Genomic DNA, 22,313 nt, shown 5'->3' with positions numbered 1-22,313 from the left:
CATTTTTTATGGCTGAGTAGTACTCCATTTTATAAAAAAAACCACATTTTCTTTATCCAGTCTCTAGTTGATGGGCATTTGGGCTGTTTCCAAGTTTTAGCTATTAAAAACTGTGCTGCTATGAACATGGGTGCACATATATCACTGTGGTATGATTCTTTTAATTCTTTGGGGAAGATCCCCAGCAGTGGAATTAGTGGGGTCAAATGGGCTTTCCAGTCCTAGTTCTTTGAGGTATCTCCATACTGATTTCCACAGTGCTTGCACCAGTCTACACTCCCACCAGCAGTGGAGCAGGGTTCCTCTTTCCCCACAGCCCCACCAGCATTTGTTATTGGTTGATTTCATGATAGCAGCCATTCTTTCTGGAGTGAAGTGGAATCTCAGCATTGTTTTCATTTGCAATTTGATTTTTTTTTTTTGGTACTAAGGATTGAACCCAAGCCCTTCACAGTCACCTACATACCTAACCCTTTATAATTTTAGGATGTTGAGTCAAGGTCTTGATAAGTTGATCAGGATGGGCTTGAACTTGTCTTGATGGCAGGTGAGGGACAAAATGCTGATGACAGTTGCATCCAAATTGTAGGATAATTATTTGGGGTTAGCTTTTTAAAACGTGTTTCCCAATTTTATAAAATAAATTCAAACTATGTTATAAGGTTGGAACCACCAGTTAGAACTGAGAAAGGACATTATAAACATTGTCTACTTCACTTAAGGATTCCTTTGTAAATAACACGCCATCATGATGACTTCAATTAAGGTTTGGAGGCAGCTTACCTGTTGGGCGCACAGGAGTCTCAGCTGGCTCCAGCAAGGTGAGCTCGGTGGGCTCTTCATCTGTCCTATTACCATGATGGAAAGGAGAATGGGGTGAAAAGGAATGACCACGGAGGATACCACACTTACATTTGTCTACATGATAGATCTAAAACTGAGAGAAAAAAGCACAGTTCCAAAAAAATTAAAATATTTTAAATTTATGTTCATGTATACTTTCATGTTTGTTGTATATAACAATTACATTCATCACAGGGGTTGGTCCATGTACATCACCCATCTTAGTTTTTTTTTTACTACTCCTTCCCTCCCTTCACTTCTCTCTTCCCTTCATCTCTACTTCCCCATCCCAATTGCAAAGGTTCTATCTCCCTATTTCATAAGAAAGTACACTTTAAAACTGGATTTAGCTGATTTTTGTTGTAGAAGTGGTATCGGAGTATCTTCCCACTGCAGAAGACTTCACTCAGCCCCATGCACGTGTGTGGCTCCAGGGCTTTCTGTGAGGACCACAGTGTTCCATGGTCATGGGGAGCCTTGTATGGCAGATAGAGCTGGTCTGGGCATCGGAGGTTGTTAGTCTGATGATGCTTACACTGTGTTCTTCATATCACAGATAATGGGTAACAGCATCTGCGAATGAAATATTCTTCCTGCCGAGGATTTAGCTCAGTGGTTTCACTGCCTGCTGCACAAGCACAAGGACCAGAGTTTGATCCCCAGTACAAAAAAAAAAAGAATTTCAATTCTTCCCAATATCTCAGACCCTGAAGCTTGCCCGTCCAGAGAATTATTAGATCTATCTATTAACTTTTTCTTTATTAGTGTATGTGAGTAATACAGAATATTGCAGGGTGTGGTGGCTCATGCCTGTCTGTAATCCCAGCACTTGGGAGGCTGAGGCAGTAGGATCACTATGAGTGCAAGATCATCCTGGGCTACATAGTGAGTTCAAGGGCAGCCTGAACTACACAGTGATACCCTGTCTCAAAAAACAACAACAAAAAAATTAAAAATAACACAGAACAGTGATCATTTTGTTGACATGGTAAATGCTTAGATCTTGATCATTTTCCATCCCTCTACTGCCTTTCTTTTCTCCCATACCCCTGATCTCCTTTCCCATGTCCAAGTCTGCCTTCTAATTTCCTATCATCTCTCATTTGTTAATTTATGTATTTATTTTTATATGTAAGCATGTATTTATTTTAGAGATCTAAAATATAAGTTTCTCATACAAGAGAAAATGTGATATTTAAGTTTTTGAGTCTGGCTTATTTTGCTCAACATGATGGGCTCCAGCTCCATTCATTTTCCTGCATGATTTCATTCTTATTTTATGGCTGAAGAATACTCCAGTATGTATCTATACCACTTTCTTTTCTCCATTCATCTACAGATGGGCAGGTAGGCTGTTTCCACAGCTTAGCTACTGTGATTGTATTCCTATAAACATGGGTGTGAATGCATTGGTGTAAAATACTGTCTTCAGTTCTTTCAGGAATATGCCCAGAAGTGGTATAGCTGAATCAAGTGGTATTTCTATTGTCAGTTTTTGAGGACTCTCCATACTGATTTCCATAGCAGTTGTACATGCCCTCCAAAAATGTAGGAGGATTGCTTTTAGCCCACATCTTTGCCAACATTCATTATTTTTCGTATTTTTTATGATATCTTACTAGGATGGGATGAAATTTAATATAACTTGGATTTGCATTTGCCTAATGGCTAAAGATGTGGAACAGTAAGTTGGCCATTTGTACTTTGTCTTTAGAGAATTCTCTGTTCAATTCAATTCAATGATGAAGCTATTTGTTCTTTTGAGTTCGTTTTATAGTCTAGATAGTAATCCTCCATCAGAAGAGTAACTTCAAAGATTTTGTCTCTTCATTCCATGAATTGTTTCCTGTGGCATGCAGAAGCTTTTTAATTTGATATAGCTCTATTTGTTGATTATTGATATTATTTCTCATGCTATTGGAGTTTTATTCAGGCAGGAAGTCATTTCCAGTGCCCATGGCTTCCAGTGTTTCCCCTAAGTTGTCTTCCAGCAGTTTCTGTTTCTGGTTTTATATCTAGGTCTGTGATCCATTTTGATATGATTGTAGTACCAGGAGAGATAAGAATCTAGTTTTAGTCTTCTGCAAGTCAGCATCTAGTTTTCCCAGCACATTTGTTAAAGAGACTGTATTTTCGGGCCAAGGATTTAGCTCAGTGGTTTCGCCGTCTACTGCGCAAGTGCAAGGACCCAAGTTCAATCCCCGGTACCCCCCCCCCCCAAAAGACTGTATTTTCTTCATCACATGTTTTTGGCCTCTTTGCCAAAAATCAGCTGGCTGTAGGTGCATTGTCTGGGTCTTGTGCTCTACTGTACTGGTCTACATGTCTGTTTCTTTGCCAGTGCCATGTTTTTGTTACTGTAGCTTTGTAATGTAACTTAAAGTCCAGTATTGTGATGCCTCTGTTTTGGCTGTTCTGAGTCTTTTCTCCTTCTATATGAATTTTAAGAATTTATTTTGTTCTGTGAAGAATATTGTTGGTATTTTGATGAGAATTGTACAGAATCTGTACATTGCTTTTTAAAATCTGACCATTTTGACAACATTGCCTCTGCTTATCTGTCGACAAAGGACGCCTTTCCATTTTCTAACATGTTCTTCAACTTTTTTCTTTAATGTTCTGTAATTTTCGCTGTAGACATCTTTTGGCATTTTGGTTCAGTTGATTCCTAGATGTTCATTTTTTCTGAAGCTATTGCAAATGGAATTGCTTTTCTGATTTCTTTCTCAGTGGGCACACTTTTGGTGTATAGAAAGACTATTGATTTTTGTGTGTTGATTTTGTATTTGGTCACTTTGTTGAATTTATCAGAATTAAAAGTTTTCTGGGTTTTTTGGGCTCTTTTATTTGAAAAATCTTGTCATCTGCAAATAGGCATAATTGATTTCTTCTTATTTGATTCATATCCCAGTTACTTTTTATCTCTTTCTGATTGCTCTAGCAAAATTTCAAGTACTATATTGAATAGCAGTGGTGAGACTGAACACTTTTTCTCATTCCTCATTTCAGAGGAAATACGTTAAATTTTTCCCTATTTAGTATGATGTGTGCTGTGAATTTGTTATGTATGACATGTATCAAGTGGAGGTAAAGTTCTTCTCTGTCTTCTCATTGCGGTGTTTTCTTTTGTTAAATTAATTTTATTGATACATTTTAGGTATACAATATGACATTCATCATTGGAAATTTGCACCTTTATATAATCTCTCTTGGTCCTTACTTTTTCCCCATTCCTCTGTCTTTCCTTCAACCCCTCCATCCCTCCCTATTTACAAAGATTTTGTTTCCATTATTTCATTATGACATATTAATTCCATTCCCTTCTTTCCTTTCCCCTACCCCTCCTACTTCCCCTTTCTCTTTGCCCCTTTTCTTCCTATTTCACATTATCTAATATACCTTTTAATCCTTATTTACACTTTCAGTTTCTCACATTAGAAAAATTATTCATTTACACATGTATGTCCTATTTATTTCACTTAAGAGTATCGCCTTAATGTGCATCCATTTAGCTATAAATGCCTCCAATTTCTCATTTTTTATGGCTGAGTAGTTTATAAAAAAACTACATTTTCTTTATCCAGTCTCCAGTTGATGGGCAATTCGGCTGCTTACAAGTTTTGGCTGTTACAAATTGTGCTGCTCTGAACATGGGTGCACATATATCACTGCGGTATGATGCTTTTAATTCTTTGGGGAAGATACCCAGCAGGGGAATAGCTAGGTCAAATGGGACTTCCAGTCCTAGTTCTTTGAGGTATCTCCATACTGATTTCCACAGTGGTTGCACCAGTCTACACTCCCACCAGGGGTGGAGCAGGGTTCCTCTTTCCCCACAGCCCTGCCAGCATTTGTTATTGGTTGATTTCATGATGGCAGCCATTCTTTCTGGAGAGAGGTAGAATCTCATCATTGTTTTCATTTGCATCTCTTGAATAACCAGTGATGTTGAACATTTTTTCAGGTATTTATTTGCTATTTCTACTTCTTTGTCTGAGAAATGTCTGTTCATTTCAGATGCCCATTTTTGGATTGGGTCTTTAAATTTGGGAGGTCTAATTTTTTAAGTTCTTTATAACTTCTAGATATTAGACCATTGTCTGAGGAACAGCAGGTGAAAATTTTTTCCCACATTGTGGGTTGTCTTTTCACACTGCTGGTGGTTTCTCTTGCTGTGCAGAAGCTTTATAATAAGAAGAGATCCCACTTGTTGATTGTTTGTGGTAGTTCACAGGCAACTGAGGTTTTGTTCATAAAATCTTTTCCTTCACCAATGTCTTCAAGAGTTCTACCTAGCCTGTATTCTGGCCGGTTCAGTGTTTCTGTTTTAATATTTAGATTTTTAATCCATTTTGATTTTAGTTGAGTGCATGGAGAGAGGTATAGGTCTAATTTTAATCTTTGGCAAGTTGAAACCTAATTTTTCCAGCACCATTTATTAAAGGGGCTATCTTTCCTCCAGTGAGGGTGTTTGGCTCCTTTGTTGAAGATGAGATGGCTGAGTGTGTCTGGCGTTGTTTCTGGAACTTCTAATCTGTTCCACTGGTCCTCAAGTCTGTTTCTTTGCTAGTACCATGCTGTTTTTATCATGGTAGCTTTGTAGTATAGTTTCAAGTTGGGGGTTATGATACCCCCTGCCATGTCTCTGTTGCCTAGAATTGCTTTTGCTATTCTGGGTCTCTTCTTGTTAAAAATGAACTTTTGGATTGTTTTCTCAAGATCCGTGAAGTATGCTGCTGGGATTTCAACTGGGATTGCATTGAATCTATATAGCAGTTTGAGAAGTATGGCCATTTTCACTATGTTGATTCTTCCTACCCAGGAGCAAGGGATGTCTTTACATTTTCTGATATCATCTTTAATCTCTCTTTTCAGAGTGCGGTAGTTTTCAGAGAAGAGGTCTTTGATTTCTTTTGTTAGATTGGTTCCTAGGTATTTCAGTTTTTTGGATGCTATTGTGAAAGGAATTGTTTGCCCTATTTCTCTCTCAGTGAGTCTGTCATTGGTGTAGAGGAAAGCTATTGATTTTTGTGTGTTGACCTTGTAACCAGCTACTCTACTGAATTTGGTTATTAAGTCTAGAAGACTTTTGGTGGAGTTCTTGGGGTCTTCTATATAGAGTATCATGTCATCTGCAAATAATGACAATTTGACTTCTTCGTTTCCTATCTTTATTCCTTTTATTTCTTTCTCTTGTCTAATTGCCATGGCTAATGTTTCCAAAACTATATTGAACAAGAGTGGTGATAGTGGACATCCTTGTCTTGTTCTTGATTTTAGTGTGAAGGATTTCAGTTTTTGACCATGTAGTATGATATTGGCTGTTGTTTTTTCACAGTTGGCTTTTATCAGATTGAGGTAGAGACTGTCTATTCCAATTTCCTGTAGGGTTTTTAATCATAAACACATGTTGGATTTTGTCAAATGCTTTTTCTGCATCTATTGAGATGATCATATGGTTTTTGTCCTTGGCTGTATTGATATAGTGTATTACACTGATTGATTCACTTATGTTAAACTATCCCTGCATCCCTGGGATGAATCCCGCTTGGTCAGGGTGTATGATCTTCTTGTTGATCTTCTGCATTCTATTTGTCAGTATCTTATTAAGGATTTTTGCATCTATGTTTATTAGTGAGATTGGCCTATAGTTCTCTTTTTTGGTTGGGTCTTTCTGTGCTTTGGGGATCAAGGTGATGCTTGCTTCCAGGAATGAATTTGGGAGTATTGCTTCCCTTTGAATTTCACTTGATCTTAGCCAAAAGGCTGAGAAGCGATTCCCCTTTCAATTTCATTGAAGGGTTTAAACAGTAGTGGCAGTAGTTCCTCTCTAAATGTCTTGTAGAATTCAGCAGTAAAGCTATTAGGACCCGGGCTTTTCTTCTTGGTTAAGTTTTTAATTACGTTTCCTTTTTTTTTTTTTGGCACAGGGGATCGAAATCGGGACCTTGCACTTGTGCAAGGAACCACTGAGCTAAATCCCCAGCCCAATTACGTTTTCAATTTCATTGATTGATATTGGGTCATTTAGAATTTTTAGGTTTTCTTCGTTCAACTTTGGTAATTCACACATATTGAGAAATCTGTCCATTACGTCTGTGTTTTCCATCTTATTGGCATATAGTTTCTCCAAGCAGGTATTGATGATCCTCTGGATTTCTGTTGGGTCCATTGTAATTTCATCCTTTTCATTCCTAACTGCATGTATTTTGGCCTTTTCTTTCCTTTTTCTCATAATGTTGGCTAAGGGTTTATCAATTTTGTTGATTCTTTGGAAGTATCAATTCTTGGCTTCATTGATTTTTTGTATCATTCTCTTAGTCTCCATTGCATTGATTTTTGCTCTAATCTTTATAATTTCCTCCCTTGTATGGGCTTTGGGTTTGTCCTTCTCTTCTTTTTCTAGAAGCTTGAGGTTCAGCATCAGGTTGTTTAATTGGGCTCGCTTTATTTTCCTAATGTGAGTATTCACAGCTATGAATTTTCCTGGTAAGACTGCTTTCATTGTGTCCCATAGATTCCGATATGTTGTTTTGTCTTTGTCATTTAATTGAAGGAACTGCTTGATTTCTTCTTTAATTTCCTCTGTGCCTAGTATGCTGCCTGGAAGGCTCACCTCTTTGGTGCTTGGGGCAGCTCTGCTCCTTGGCCCTGTGGGGGTGGTGATGGTGGTATGGTGTCCCAGAAGTGTTTTTTTTCTTTTTAATCACGAAGGGGTGTTGGATTTTGTTGAAGGCTTTTTTTGCATGTATTGAGATGATCGTGTGTTTTTTTAATCCTTGATTTTTATTTATGTGCTGTATTATACTTATGATTCATGTATGTTGAACTTTCCTTGCATCCTTGGGATGATCCCAACTCGGTCATAGTGAGTGATCTTTTCAATGTGTTATTGATTTATTTTTGCCAGTATCTTATTGAGAATTTTTGCATGTATGTTAATTAATGATGTTTATCTTTAGGTTTTTGGTTTTTCATTGATTTCTTGTCTGGTTTTGGTATTAGGGTAATGGTAGCTTCGCAGAATAAATTTGGAATCTTTCCTTTCCTTACAACTACATGGAAAGTTTTCAGAAGCATTGGTATTAGTTCTTCTCTATAGGTCTGGTAAAATTCAGCAGTAAGTCCATCAAGTCCTGGATTTTTCTTGGTGGAGTTTTTATTATTGTGTCAATTTTGGTCTTTTAAAAAAATTCTTCTTGGCTTAATTTTGATGAATCCCATGTTTCTAGGAATTAATCTTTTGAATTCTCCAATTTATCAAAAATACAAGTTTTCAAAGTAGTTTCTAATTAGTCTTCTGGATTCCAGTCGTGTCTGTACTAATTTTGTTTTTTTTGTATGTAATTTTATTAATGTAAGTCTTCTTTTCTTAAATTTGGCTAAGACTGCATTAATCCTGTTTATCTTTTCAAAGAACCAACTCTTTGAATTATTGATCTTTGTATTATTCTGTATTCTAAATTTTTAAATTTCTGCTCTGATCTTCATTTGTTTTCTCTTTCTGGATTTAGGTTTGGTTTGTTCTTGTTTTTGTAGGAACATAAGACATATCATGAGATCACTTCTTTGGGATCACTCTATTTTTCTAATGAAGGCACTCATAGCTATAAACTTCAATCTTAGAATTGCTTTTATTTTGTCCCACAGATTCTGAAATGTTGTGTTTCCACTACCATTTTATTTTAGGATTTAAAAAATTTCTCCTCTAATTTCTTCTATGATCAATTGATTATTCAGGAGTATATTATTCAATTTTCATGCATTTGTGGAGTTTCTATGATTTCTTTTGATGGTGATTTCCAATTTCATTCCATTGTGATCTGATAGGACACATGAGATTATTTCAGTTCTTTGTATTTATTAAGGCTTACTTTATGGCCTAAGATATGGTCCGTTTTGGAGAAAGTTCTGTGGGTTGCTGATGAGAATATGTACAGTGGTATCTCAGTTCACAAATGCTTTTGTTTGTGAACAATTTGATTTTCAAACAGAAGCATTTGGCAAAATTCTGTTTTTGTTTGTGAATTCTGCCCTGGGTAATGAGCACAAACATGAGGATCTTTTCCAGAATCATGGAACAAGTTAAGTTTGTGAACCAAGATACCACTGTATTTCTTATTTTTCTTTGTTTATTTTTTGTTTGGTTAACTGTCTATTTGTGATACTGGGGAATTCAAGTCCCCCACTATGATTATATTTTTGTATGTCCCTGTATGTCTAGTAGTGTTTGTTTTATGAAACTGTACACTGACATTTTGGTGCTTATATATTTACTATCATCTCTTCTTGGTGAATCATTCCCTTTACCAATATGTAGTGACATTTTTGTCTCTTCTGAACAGTTTTGGTTTGAAGTCAATTTTGTTAGAATAGTATTCCTGCTTACTTTCTGGCTCCAGCTGCTTGGAATAACATTTTCTATCCTTTTACTTTTGGCCTATGTATGTCTTTTTCTTTTTTTTTTTTTTATTCTGGGAATTGAACTCAGGACCTTGCACTTGCCAGGTAGGCACAGTGCCACTGAGCCATATCCCCAGCTTCTCAGTCTATGTATGTCTGTGCAGGTGAGGTGTGTCTCTTGGATGCAACATGTAGATTGGTCTTGTGTTTTGATCTAATCCGCTGGTCTGTTTCTTTCAAATAAAGAGCTACGATTATTTACATTAAATGTTATTGAAAGGTATGCATGAATTCCTGTCATTTTTCTGTTTTTACGGGGTTTCATTCGTTTCTGTTTCTATTCATTTACTCTGCTACTGAGATTTTACTCTTTCATATGGCCTCATATTGTTGTCCTCATTGTGTCTGTTTAGGATTGCCGTAAGTATTTACTGCTATACTGGCTTGGTGGTCATGAATTCTTTAGTTTATCCTCTCATGGGTTGACAATTATTTTCTTTCAGGACTTGAAAAACTTTGTTCCATAGCTTTGTGCCAGAGCAGGGGGGATGACCATGCTGCAGTTCATTCTATTCAGCCTCTTGTGTACAGATGTGAGTAGAGAGATGGGCAGAGAGATGTTCAGAAGAGCAGAGGGAAGATATGGAAATCTTTTGAATGCTTTTGGATGGGCTCAATGGAACAAAAGGAATATCCCAGATGTATTAATTTAGCAGCTGTTACACAAGCAAAAGAAGTTACTGGCAGAGACATCCATTAGGGAAATCAGACTTGGCATTTTTCATGGACTAAGTTAATAAGGTCCTAGAACAGGTTGGTGGCAAAGAGAACAAAAATAAAATAACAAATGTGAAAGGCATTATAAGGAATTTCCAGTAATTCATATGGCCAAGTTTTGTGTCTTAGTAATATTACCTTCAGATTTCTAAGTTCTATAAAATGTATATAATTTGTGAGTTTACAGTTTAGCAACAATATCTTCCTCCCTTAACTAATTTTTAAAAATTTTTCTTTCTTTTTTAATTTTAATTTTCTTATTTTATATTCAATTCTATTTGAGGATATAGCTCAGTGCTTCAGTAATTTACTTTGAGAAATACTAACACTTTACAGAATACCAAATGAGAATTCAAAATTCAGATTGCTTTCTGATTGTATTAAATATTTTCCCAGTGTAACCAATAGTTTACCATAAATTCTAAAACCTAAACTGTTCTAATTGCTCTTTATCTTATAAGTGAAAATACCAACTACACACTATCATAGTGATGAATTTCTTTTTTTTTTTTGTAAAAACTGCAAATGTCTTTCTCAGTCCATGAGGTCTAACCATTTTTCTTTTATATGGTCATTTATCTTCAGTAAAATATGTGGATAAATTGTCAGAAGAACCTACACAGATCTTGGTGGCTGACATAAAATCATAAAAGTATAATAGCTTAGTCTCACTCCATTATATGATCTTTTGAAAGTCAAGAGCACGCAGCACTCTATTTTGGGTACTTACTTCTCAGGGAAGCTTCTCTGTTTTATTCTCTGCAAAAAGATAAAAACTAATTTTACCAGGAGATAATGCCAACTGAAGAGCTAGTCTATTTTCATTCCTTTCTCCCTTCAACTACATCTCCACCTGCCTGTACAATATTATTTTGCAGGAATAAAATTCCCACTGGTCTTATCAGATATGCTGAAACATGTCTTCAACAGACCCTTCTACTGTGGAAACCAGTTACCAGGGGGTCTGTTCCACAGCCCCACAGTGTTTAGGCTCACCTGTTGAAGAAGATCCAGGTGCTCCCGTGAGCTGCTGAAGTTTCTCCCAATGTCAAAGAGGCGGAAGGTCTCCTGCTGGCAGGTGCTGACCCAGTCCTGGTATTCCCCTGTGTCAGGGATGCGATCCAGAAAGATCCGGTATGCTTCCCATACTGCTTCCTGGCACACTGCAATACAGAGCCATTGGGATGGGTGGGAGTCGGCCTCACCATAGGAAAAACCCTACCCCCAAAGCATGCTCTCCTAATACAGACAGTTCTTTCCTGCTGTACATTGACGCATAATTTACAGCCCATGGAAACTAATTTGTTGAGTGCCTACTTTGTGCTATGAAGAAAAGAAAAGAAGGTATGGATATGGGCTATGTATATTCATGTGTAAGACTGTAGGGTAAAACAGGGCTGCTGAGGCAGATCTCGCTATAAAGGTGACTTTTGTGCAGTTTGGGAAAACAAATCCCAAAGTTAAAAGAGCGAGGATATCAGTGTGACCCCCATTCACCCATCCCTAATCTTACTGTAGCCTAGCATCCCTAGGTTGTCATTCAAGGAAGGATTTTATTTATTTATTTATTTTTGGTACTGGGGATCAAACTCCAGTCCTTCAGCTTTCGAGGCAGGTGCCAGAACCACTGAGCTAAATCCCAGACCCTCAAGGAACAATTTTAAATAACAGTACTGACATTGAGAAAGAGTGAACTTCGTTGCAGAATAACACAACCTTTGGCTGCTCAAGTGATTTCTGATTCTTTGCTTTCAACAAATTAGGTGGAGTTGACAATTGGGCATCAAAACAGTGACAGATTATGATGTTGTTGTTGACATACAATGCCAAAGGAATTTAAAGAATGAGGACATTATTACAACAAAATTTTGTTCCCATTCACTTATTGATGTAAACAAGTTTTCTTGGCATGTAAGTGAAATTAAGTCAAAGAATAAGGATATAATTGATGCTAAATTCTATCTCATCTTAGTAATGCACAATAGAAATAATGACTAGTGGTATATAAGCTGATAGGGGAGGAAAATCAAAGCATCCTCATTGATCCAGAGGCAGAAGCTGAGGAAGTTACACTTTGTTTACAATGGTTCCTTCCAAAGTCCTGTTTTTAATTTTGCATATCCCATTTTGTCTTTATAAATAAGAGTACCTATAAAAACCACTTCACCTTATATTGTCCATCAGTAAAAACATAAGGAAATTCTCAAACTTATATAGTTATTTTAATCAGTTATATATTCAAAATTATTATAAATGCACTTAAATTCAGAAGAAATTTCTTTTTACACATAAAGCCTATAATCATGGGAAATTAAAATATCATTTCAATGTATATACAAATTTTTGTTACAGAGAAGTATTTTGGAGTAATCAGTAACAGATTTTAAAGCATAAACATAAACTATATTGAAAGAGGACTGAAGGGAAATGGAATGGAAATGTGGCCGTGTGCAGAAAAAGGAGGCATGGGACATCTCCGTCTCTTAAGGAGAGTTTGGTAATACATTTGATAGAATAATTTGATGGCTCAATAAGAATATTCAATGGCAATGTGGATTTCACTGGACATACGAGAATGATTCAATTCTTGTTTTATTCAATTTATCAACATTTACAACTCCCTAAACTTTATATCCCTTCTATTATTTACACTTAGAATGAAAAAGTTTAGATGTCAACTGCAAAGTGTGCAAGAGGGGACATAGCTTAAAAGTCATTTTACGGGTTTAAGTGAGCCACAAAATAGAAGAAGACTTCCATATAAACAGTTGTAATATGTTGATTTTTACTTCTGGAGGGATGGAAAGCAACTGGAAGCTGTAGGCAAAGGCTGGTATCACCTGACTTTCTAAGGAATCCCTTGATACTGCCATGCGGAGACAGGGGTAGGAGGAACGAGGAGAGGCAAGACCAGTTTGGAGACTCTTACTTCTATGCTTTACCCTCACACCACTTATTCTGTCTGGATTTCTCTAAGATTTCCATTTTCACAGGCAAACAATTCCAGATCAACAGAAGCACAAGTCCTTTAACAGCAGCAACCTGACCAGAACCTTTGAGGTAACTGATCTTTTAATTGGTAACTCACCAAACAGGATCAGGTGTAGCCCCACCACTCTGAATGTGTCACCTTGCTGCCTCTATTTGGGCAAATATCAGAGTCAACCCACATGGGAAGCAAGGGAATAACTTCACTCTGGAAAACCCAGCCCTCTCCTGCTAGGCAGGGATCAAGTATCACTTTCAGAGCCTTTGCTGATACCAACCATCAAGCAGTCTCCAGAGTTGGATTTCTTGTCGAAGGTTTACATGCCATGGGAAAGGAAGCAACATTTGTATGTTTTCAAACCTATCTAAATCCTGAGTTGTGTGTCCAGTCTGCCCAAATCAACTGCCCTTTGCTACCTTGTAACTGATGTAATTCAAACCATGTTTGGGGATGGTCTTAACCTTCCATCTTTTTTCGATAGTTTAATTCAAAACCCATCCAAGTGCCAGAAATACAACAGTAAAGCAAATTAGTATGGACTTTGAGGGTGTAGTTTTGGTGACTTTCACAGATAATATGTGAACATTTGGGAAAACAGAATATGACAATCTCATCTCTATACCAATTCATCACAAGCTTGGGCCTCTTGCTTTTGGACTCAGATTAAGTCTTTCTTTTATTTCAGTCCAATTTAAGTTTGAGCTAATTTTGTTTGAGCCTAGTTGTTCCCAGTTGAGCCCAAACTCAATCTTGCAAGTTCATCTTCCTGCTCCCCTCAGAGCATTATAGGCTGAGGACACATCAATAGTTATGTGGGGACTTTTGCAGGCTTCATCCTGTCATATGGTTGGAGAGACTGAGCCTGCACTGTGAAGGAGGAGGTGCTTATTTTTGGTGCCTGTGTCTTCCTTGTTCTGCTTCTTTTCCTGATGCCCTTTCTCCCACTGCAGGACCCAGAACTTGTTCAGCTCCCATCAATACTTGCTTTAAAGAAAGGCCCTGGGAGAACTTCCCCTGGAAGCACAAGGAAGCTTCTTGAAGGACTGTGTCCCTGGGACTGTGCAGTTTCTAGGGACCATGTGTTAAGGATGAACCAGGAGCCGGGGATTTAGCTCAGTGGTTATGCTACCTGCCTTGAGTTTGATCCCTGGTACAAAAAAAAAAAATGAACCAGTGGATTCTCTTTAGCTTCTTTTCTGAGGTGTGGGTGTGCGTGTGTGTGGTGTGTGTGTATTATTTGATGTTATTATTTCTGGCCTTCTTGGAGATTCCCACAAGCTAGGTGGTGCAGAATTATTTTGTGATTGGGAACAGCAGCCATGAGAATCCCCCATTTTTATTGAAAGAGCATCAAGAAGCAAAGCAAAGCAAAGCAAAGCAAAACAAAACAAAACAAAACCTTCTAAAGTTGAAGGCATCACAGTGCTGGGAGTGGCTGGAAAACTCAAAGCTGGGTTACTCTGACCCGTCAATTTACCTGTTCAGTCCCATCCTCTTCTGGCCCACTGGGAGGGCTTAGCCCAGGGATTCTAGGGAAATCAGCACTGTGGCTCCCCTATCTTGCCCAGCACCTGAATCTGAGCACAGAGCCAATCTCTGTGCTCCTTGATCACATAGGAAGCAAGAGCACTTGGCTTAGAGGCCAGCATGGATGTCCATAACGGAGGTGTGGGCCTGTAGATGGTTACTGTTCACAACTGGGAAGTATTAACTGGGACCAGAGGTATGGAAAAGCCCAGAATACGGCTGGCACACATTGGACAGAGAGATACCCTGGGATGGGAATCTAGTCCTGCCCCAGCTCTGCTACCAACTATGCCCCTGAGCACTTCACTTTATGTCTGCAGATCTCAGTTGATTAGATGTTGTCTAGATCAGTGCTTCTAGAACCTTAAGGCACAAAAAATTACCTGTTGCTGGTGTTAAAATTCAGATTCTACAGTAGGTCTGGGGTGGGATATGACAGTCTGAACGTCTAATGAGCTCCAAGCTGCTGCTGAGCTGTGGTTAGCACTTGGATCAGCAAGAATTAGAGCCCTATCCATTTTTAATCTGCTCTAGATCACACATCACTGAGAAAAACCTAGCTTTTGGTCTTTCATGAGGAGTACAAGGCTTGATATTTTTGATGTTGTGATTGGGGGAAAGGGGAAAGGAAAGATAGGGTGGGTCATGGAATGAAATGAGGTGAGAATCTGAGGGGAACCATGCAAAAAGTAGGAAGCTTGGTTGGGAGGAGGACACAGTTCAGCCTGGAGACTTTGGAAACAAATTTGCTTTGTTTGCATTTGTGCTTTTAAATGAGCGTGTTTATGAGTCTACTGCAAAGATCAGAACATTTTCACTTGCGTTGCTTTAAGCATTGGGAAAAGAAATAGTTCAATATTCCATTTGATTTCGGAATATTGGAGCTTTCTTTCCTGAGTTTGAAAGATGTCAACAAATACTTTTGTAAAGACAGTGACGAGAATGGTAAGTGGGTAACTCCATCAAAGGCATATGCTTTGCAACTGGGTCTTTTTCTTGTTCCTTTGTGAAGCAGTTTGTTAGACTTAAGAAATCCACACTGATGAATAGTAAAATTTTGAACCACCCAGTGGCAGCCATAAAGATAATGGACTGTCATTGCTTCAGGGAGAAAAACAATGGTTTGTTTCCTTCAGAGAAAGGAGAATGAAAGAGGCAAACCTAATCAAGAATAAAGAGCTAAGAATAAAAATGCAAGGCTAAAAACTTGGTTGTAGCAGTAGTCCCTACTACAAATACCTGCAGCAAATTCTGTTTGTGGATGTTGTAAAAGAATTAGAAGCTGCATGAAAATGGTTAGCAGCAGTGTTTGTTTCAAGGTGATACAAATACTGTATCTGTTTGTATGTTCATAGATTTATCTATGAACAAACAATATAGAATGTACCTGTGTCATTATCCGATCAATCTGTAGACATACTCAAGTAAATAATTTACACACCACTGTCTTTTCTTTGCCTTCCCAATGAATGGGCTCTTTGCCTTTTGTGTCCATCAACCGGCATTTACTGAGAACATGCTTTGTGGAGATGCTATGCTAAGACCTCAGGATATCAGTACAGAGCATTTCTTTTCTACAACTAGAGTTCTTTTGACTGATTTAATACTTTTCATTTTTCTATGGGTGCAACTTCTATCAGAAAACATTTTTTTTTACTTTCACATAAAATGACACACATGAGGAAAATAAAGCTTGATATTTTTGAAATGATGAGTTAATAATGTCTTCAAAACCCAGTAAGCACTCCTCAGATTAATTTAACCCAGTAGACATCTTAAAGGTGTAGACAGCCAAGAATTTTCCTGGATGTCAGTATCACAAAGTGCCTTGGTTCTCAGTTGTCAGAATGCGCAACATTGCACAGGTGAAGGTTGGACTAGCTTGCTCTAGTCAGCGGACTTTAAGTAGAGCAAGGAGGCTCCACATTTTGGAACAGGTAGTCTGATCAGGCGGAAATCAGTAAACCTCTGCAACTTTCACAGGTAAGATGGATTGAACTTAGGATTCAGAGAGACAAGATACTTTGCATCACTTGGAGCTACCTGGAAAATTTAACAGAGGTACAAAGGTTATTTTTTCTTTCAAAGAGGGAGCCATGGGAATTTTTTCATCCATGCTAAATAAATGCAAAGGAAAGCCACTGATGGCTGTGGTGTGATTTAATTCTTTATTGATTTCTGGGAATGTTGTGAGAATCCTGTTACTTTGTCTTGGGGATACAATTTGCATTTTGCCTCTGCTGGAAATCACAGTAATATCCCTGCATTCTATCTTGGCAGCCACCTTACTTTGTGGCTCTTTGGCAATCCAACCTGCTACCAAGTCCCCAAACTTCAGAAGCTTCTTCTGAATCTGCAGTAAATGACTTAAAATTATTAAGAAGAAAGAGAGAGAAAATCTAGATTGTAAAGTTGCTTTTGAAAAATGAAATCTTGAGTTATAAATCAACTTGCTCAGATTCCTGATGTTGCGATAATCTTGCATTTTTTATTTCACAAGAACACCATTAAAATTCCATATTGGGCTTTGTAAAAAACAAAACAAAGAAGTAAAACTCACGTTTCAAGGCTTTCTGGTGACTTGTCAGATGCTCTAATGGTTTGGTGTTCCACAGTACAAGGAGTGATCAAAATATACAGTGAATATTTAATTTTAAAAAATTAATCACAGTAAAAGATATGTTACCATTAATTTTGCTTAAGATAGTCCCCTTCACTTTGAACATATTTATCCCATCATTCTTGCCACTTTCTGAAACAATTCTGGAAATCTGGTCTGATGAATGTCTTTATTAGATGTGATAAAAAAATACAGTGAATGCTGATGCCAAGTGCCATCCAACAGAAAGGCAGGCTCACAAAAGCATTACAATGTGTCCTCATCCACCTTATTCACTGAATATGGCAACATGTAACTTCTGATTCTTCCCCAAAGTCAAAATGACTATGAAAGGTAAATGTTTTGAATCGATTTAGGACATCAAGGCGGCTACAACAGTGCAACTAAAGGCACTCATGAAAGAGGACTTCCAGGAGTTGCTTCAGAAAGTGGCAAGAGTGATGGGATAAGCGTGTTTGAAGTGAGGGGGAATTTTCTGAGGGTGATTAATGGCAATGTGTCTTTTTCTGCAGTAAATACATTTAAAGAAAATTACAGACACTGTAGTTTTTGGCTATACTTCATTATTTTAAGTGGCACAAGCTGATCTGTAGCATAATTGTGAATGTTGTATTTGTGCTGATTTTTATAACTTTTGTAGCTGAGAGACCCTTGGAATTTGGGGCTGAGGACTACCTATGAATGAATCCAAGAGAAGGGGTGAAGATAATGAAGGGCTAAACAGGTTTCATCTCTGTGCTTACCTCTCAATCTATAATAAGCTTGAAGACTGGCTAAAATCTGTTTCATGGACTCCTGTGGACAGACATTAACCCCGGCTGGGAAAAGTACTGATCTTTTTGTTCGAAGTTTTGCCAAATCGAATATTCGTCTCATGGTTGACACTTTCTGCATTTTTGCAGTACTTTCAGTTGTTTCGATTCTTGGGACATTGTCTATGTCTTCGGTTTCCAAATGGTTTATTTTAATGGAAGTATCTGTAAAAGAAAGATTGATTTCCTGTGAATATATACATTTATGTGATACATGTGTTATATATGGTTAAATGAATGAAATAAACTAAACATTACAATCCTCTGGTTTATGAAACTGGTGCAACTGCCAACTGTAATATTCCAAAGACAAGATACTTTTAGAAATAAGAGAATAGGATAATGATCTGATCAAGTATATTTTTAAAATGCCCAACATCTCAAATCATCTTGCCTTTAGGAACTGACAAATATTGAAACCATTTTCCACACATCTCTCTGAGAATCACTCTCCACTTAGCACTCACACCTCCCAAGAGAGTCTCCTCTTGATAGACATTATAATTCAAGTTGGGAATGATAGAGCATCACTGTACTCAGAGGTATACTTTTGATGGGGAAGCAGAGTGCTTCTGAAACCCTAGGAGAAAGAAAAATACAACAAAATAACTTGCCTGCGATTAGTGGCAACCCTCAGATTTCTATGTGACAGGGCTCAGAGAGCAGCGATCTGACTGAAAGTGAGTCGTAGCAAAGCTGAGTCTCGGAGCTGTATTTACAGAGCAAACTTGTGATTTTATGAAAGGTGCTGGGAGGAAGGAAAAGGGGAGGGAGGAGTCTGCTGCAGAATGTCCTTGCCTGTCAGTCTCACCCTGTCACACAGCTGTGTCTGCTAGTGTAGGGATCAGATTTCATTTTTAACCTGGGCCTCTCCTAATAATAGCTTAATTCCCTGAACACTTTTTATTTTGAAAATTTTCATACATTTTATTTTGCATCATTCTCACCACAGCATACATGCTCCATTATTTTTCTCAGTTTACCATGCCATGGGGTGCTGAGGCTTACACGTAACAGAACGTGCTAATAGGGGGTCGAGCCTTCAATCTTTCACACTTCGTCTTTTTCCTTTTACCCATTCTGTCAGATGAGAAGGAACTGCTGGGGAATAGTGGTCATTCACTGTGAGGTGGCCGCTCTGTGGCCCCTGAGACTGCAAGTGTGCAGTTATAGAGATTCCTGTTGTGCCAAGGAAAGGTCTTAAACTCACGTCTTCTGAAATGTGGCACGGATAAGACAATCAAGCAGAAATCCAAGCTAGTCAGTGGCAGAGCAATTGAAATCCTGTCACAGAGTGCACATGTTCCTTCACGAGGGGAAAGGGTGGGCAGAGTCTTGGTGGGAGCAGTGTTCTCTGTCACTTAGAGCAGATTCCAGTATCCACCGGAATGGGAGGTGGAGAATTCTTGGGAAAGACTCTCCAGGAGGGAAGGATGCTGAGAGATTAATTGGCTCACCCAACCATATACCACACCAATAAATCGCAGTCCCTGGGCAGAGCGCAGGCATCAGCACTCGGTGAGAGCCTCAGGTGATTTCAATATACAGACAAGTTGCCAACCAGTGTTTCATGGCTCTATGAGGATGCTGGAGTCAAATAGGCCATCTCAAACTGGTTTATACAGCAAGGAAGCCATTACCCCAGGACAGGGACTGAGGTCACCTGGACTGGCTCATTCTTGTGTTGGAGGTAGAGTCAGGGTAAAGCAAAAGGGACCCCTCTACCCCTGGGGCATGTGTAAAAGGGACAGCATCTGGGAACATCCTCTTAGGGCCCACTGCAGGGGGTGAATGTGAATTTTGCTCACAACTTAATAACTTTTGAACACTTTAAGTGTAAGTACAATCATACTGTAATAGCAAAAGTTAGCTTTTTGGGATTATATTTTGATTGCCATTTAGGATGGAAGATGTGTGCATCAGATAAATCTAGGCCTACCTGGTGTGGCACACGTTCCCCAGCACTCTCCATCCTCCTCAGGGTGTCCCCGGTGTGGGGCAGCTCTGCTGTCCCACTGACCCTGCTCTCCCCTTGTCACCCTCCACTTCCAGTCCCTTGGGTTTGGTCCTACGTTTACTGGTTTATGTTACGCTCCATGGAACTCTCGGCTTGGAGAGAGTATTTCTCTCCCCCTGGCTCTAGGGGCCCTGTCTCTGTCTCGGAGTTTCCCCCAGGTGGGTCCTTCTGGACTTATACATTGGCTCCTATCAGGCTTGTTCCTACAGATCTTGTTTGTCATAGGTCTTTAGATTTCGTCCTGTCAGGGTGGGTTCACAAGGGGGTGAGAAGGTCACAGATCTGCCCTGTTTCCCAACATGCAAACAAACCCTCACCTGTCCCCTTCCCCCTGCTTGAGCCAGGCTCTCCTCAGCCCCTGCATGGCACCACGTCCTGGCAGTAGGAATTCTGGTCACACGTGAATCAATTTTCCTCAATCTCCAGGTCCATGGCTACCACTCTTTCACTCTTAATTGAGTGTCTGTTTGGAAAATGAATTATAAGACCATCTCGTCCTAAGTATCTCGCTCTTAGAGGACATGGACGACAAATACTCTCCAAAGGGCTGCTTCTCACCTCTAGGGAGCCCACCGTTTCATTTTTTTTTTTTAAATCTCTGCTTAGACAATTCTTTCCTTTGAGCTGAAAATTACCTTCTAGTAACTTCCACACATTATTCCTCCCATACCAATATAGTGAAGGCTAAGGTAGAGACACTTACATAAACAGTTGCTCGTATTTTCGCTATTCTAGGTAGTTCTCTACTGTCGCCTAAGCATTCTGCACCGTTCTTTGGCTTCTTGTATCACATGAGCACTACATACCTCTGCTACTGAAAGCCCACCACAGGGGATTCCCTATGGTGACAGACTAGCTTGGGCGTGGGATCAGAATCTCTCATCTGCGCCCTGTTTCAAGTCATTGTTAGAGAAGAGGAAGGCAAGGCCTCTGAGATCAGGGACCCACGGTTACCTCAGTCCAGGGAGAGTAGAGGGCAGGCCACGCTGACAGTCAATTGTATCTTTCTCAAGGATTTCAAATAAAACAAACAAAACAAAAAACAAAAAAAGAGAGAGGAATTGAAACAGATAATGTTACAGATTTCAATGAGGTAAGAAGAAATGACATTTGCAGGAGCTAAAGAAGATGCTCTTAGTTAAAGCAATGAGATCAGATTAGATGCTATTCTTCAATGCTACATATATGGGAATGTTGGTGTTGAACTGAATTTATATTCTTTGAGTGCATTTTCATGAGTTTGGTAGTTTTGAGTTATGTAAGTATTTGGAAAAAGTAGGTACATGTTTTTTCCTTAAATTCTTTTATTGGTACATTTTAGGTATACAATACATTTACATTTATCCTTGGGTGATTGTACCTGTACATCCTGTACATGATGTATTTTGGTTCTTTTTTTTTTTTTTTCTTGGTTCTTATTTTTTCCCCATTACCTGTGTGCCCTTCATCCCCTCCAGCCTTGTCTATTTACAAAGACTTTGTTTCTATTTTTTTCTTTTTTCATAATTTTTCATTTCGCTTCTTTCCTTTCCCCTTCTCCTCCCACCACCCCTACCCTTTTGGACCTTGAGAATGAATTGATAGTTGGAAAGTCTGCCATGAAAATAGGGTATATTTATTAGAAGACTGGGAAATATTTTGAGGCAGTAAATATTTCTCCACGAGGAAGACAAAACATGAGTCTAACCTGCATGATAGTGACTTGGCTGCCAACCATAACTATCGCTGAAGGAAGTGCAAAGTTATAAGAGAGGAGAAGAACAAAGTGATTTCAAGAGAAAACAAACTTCCAAACCACTTTTCCTAGAGTAAAAGAACATTAGAAAAATGAAATATAGTATGCATTTGGAAACAATATACAATTGTAAATGCCAGGAAAACAAGCCTTAAGTCAATAATTTTGGGAAATGGTCTCATCATTGAATAAAGAAAAGACAAAAATAAAATTAATACATTAGAATATTCAAAACTTCTAGATGCAGATAAGGAGCAGCTATAATATTCATAGTGTTTACTTTCTGAATTTAACTTTATTCATTATTTCTCAAAGAAAAAGGTAGCAGCAACACAAATCAAGTATCACTCAACTATTTAAGATATTTTAATGGTACCAATGGCTCACAGGACACTGACTCTTCCACCTACTTACTGCTTAACCCGGGTCTACTTCATGGCCAGCTACATCCTGTGTTTACTTTATCTGTGAAATGGGGACAGTGACTCCCTCCTTTATAGCGTTTCTGTGACATTAAATGAACTGTCTCATGAGCAGCCGAAAACCAGTGCTGTGCACGGTGTAAGTGCTCAGTAAGAACCTGTGCACTT

At 38.5% G+C, this 22,313-nt stretch overlaps 1 protein-coding gene across 1 annotated transcript in view; it reads right to left on the bottom strand.

Moving 5' to 3' along the window:
* The window catches only part of Impg1 (interphotoreceptor matrix proteoglycan 1), a 146,020-nt gene that overhangs the window by 104,361 nt on the left and 19,346 nt on the right, over positions 1 to 22,313 (bottom strand). The window contains exons 2-5 of the mRNA XM_087207761.1: positions 17,903 to 18,136; positions 11,020 to 11,186; positions 10,754 to 10,782; positions 784 to 848 (exon numbers count right to left, since the gene is read on the bottom strand). Coding sequence (XP_087063887.1) covers positions 784 to 848; positions 10,754 to 10,782; positions 11,020 to 11,186; positions 17,903 to 18,136 — 495 coding nt within the window. The remainder of the gene's footprint in view (positions 1 to 783; positions 849 to 10,753; positions 10,783 to 11,019; positions 11,187 to 17,902; positions 18,137 to 22,313) is intronic.

The sequence above is a fragment of the Heterocephalus glaber genome, unplaced genomic scaffold (genome assembly GCF_053883595.1).
Source record: "Heterocephalus glaber isolate CG9 unplaced genomic scaffold, H.glaber_assembly_v1.0 deba00000818, whole genome shotgun sequence".
NCBI lineage: Eukaryota > Metazoa > Chordata > Mammalia > Rodentia > Bathyergidae > Heterocephalus > Heterocephalus glaber.
Note: the sequence above shows the minus strand (reverse complement) of the source record. Positions and strands in the feature narration are given on the sequence as shown.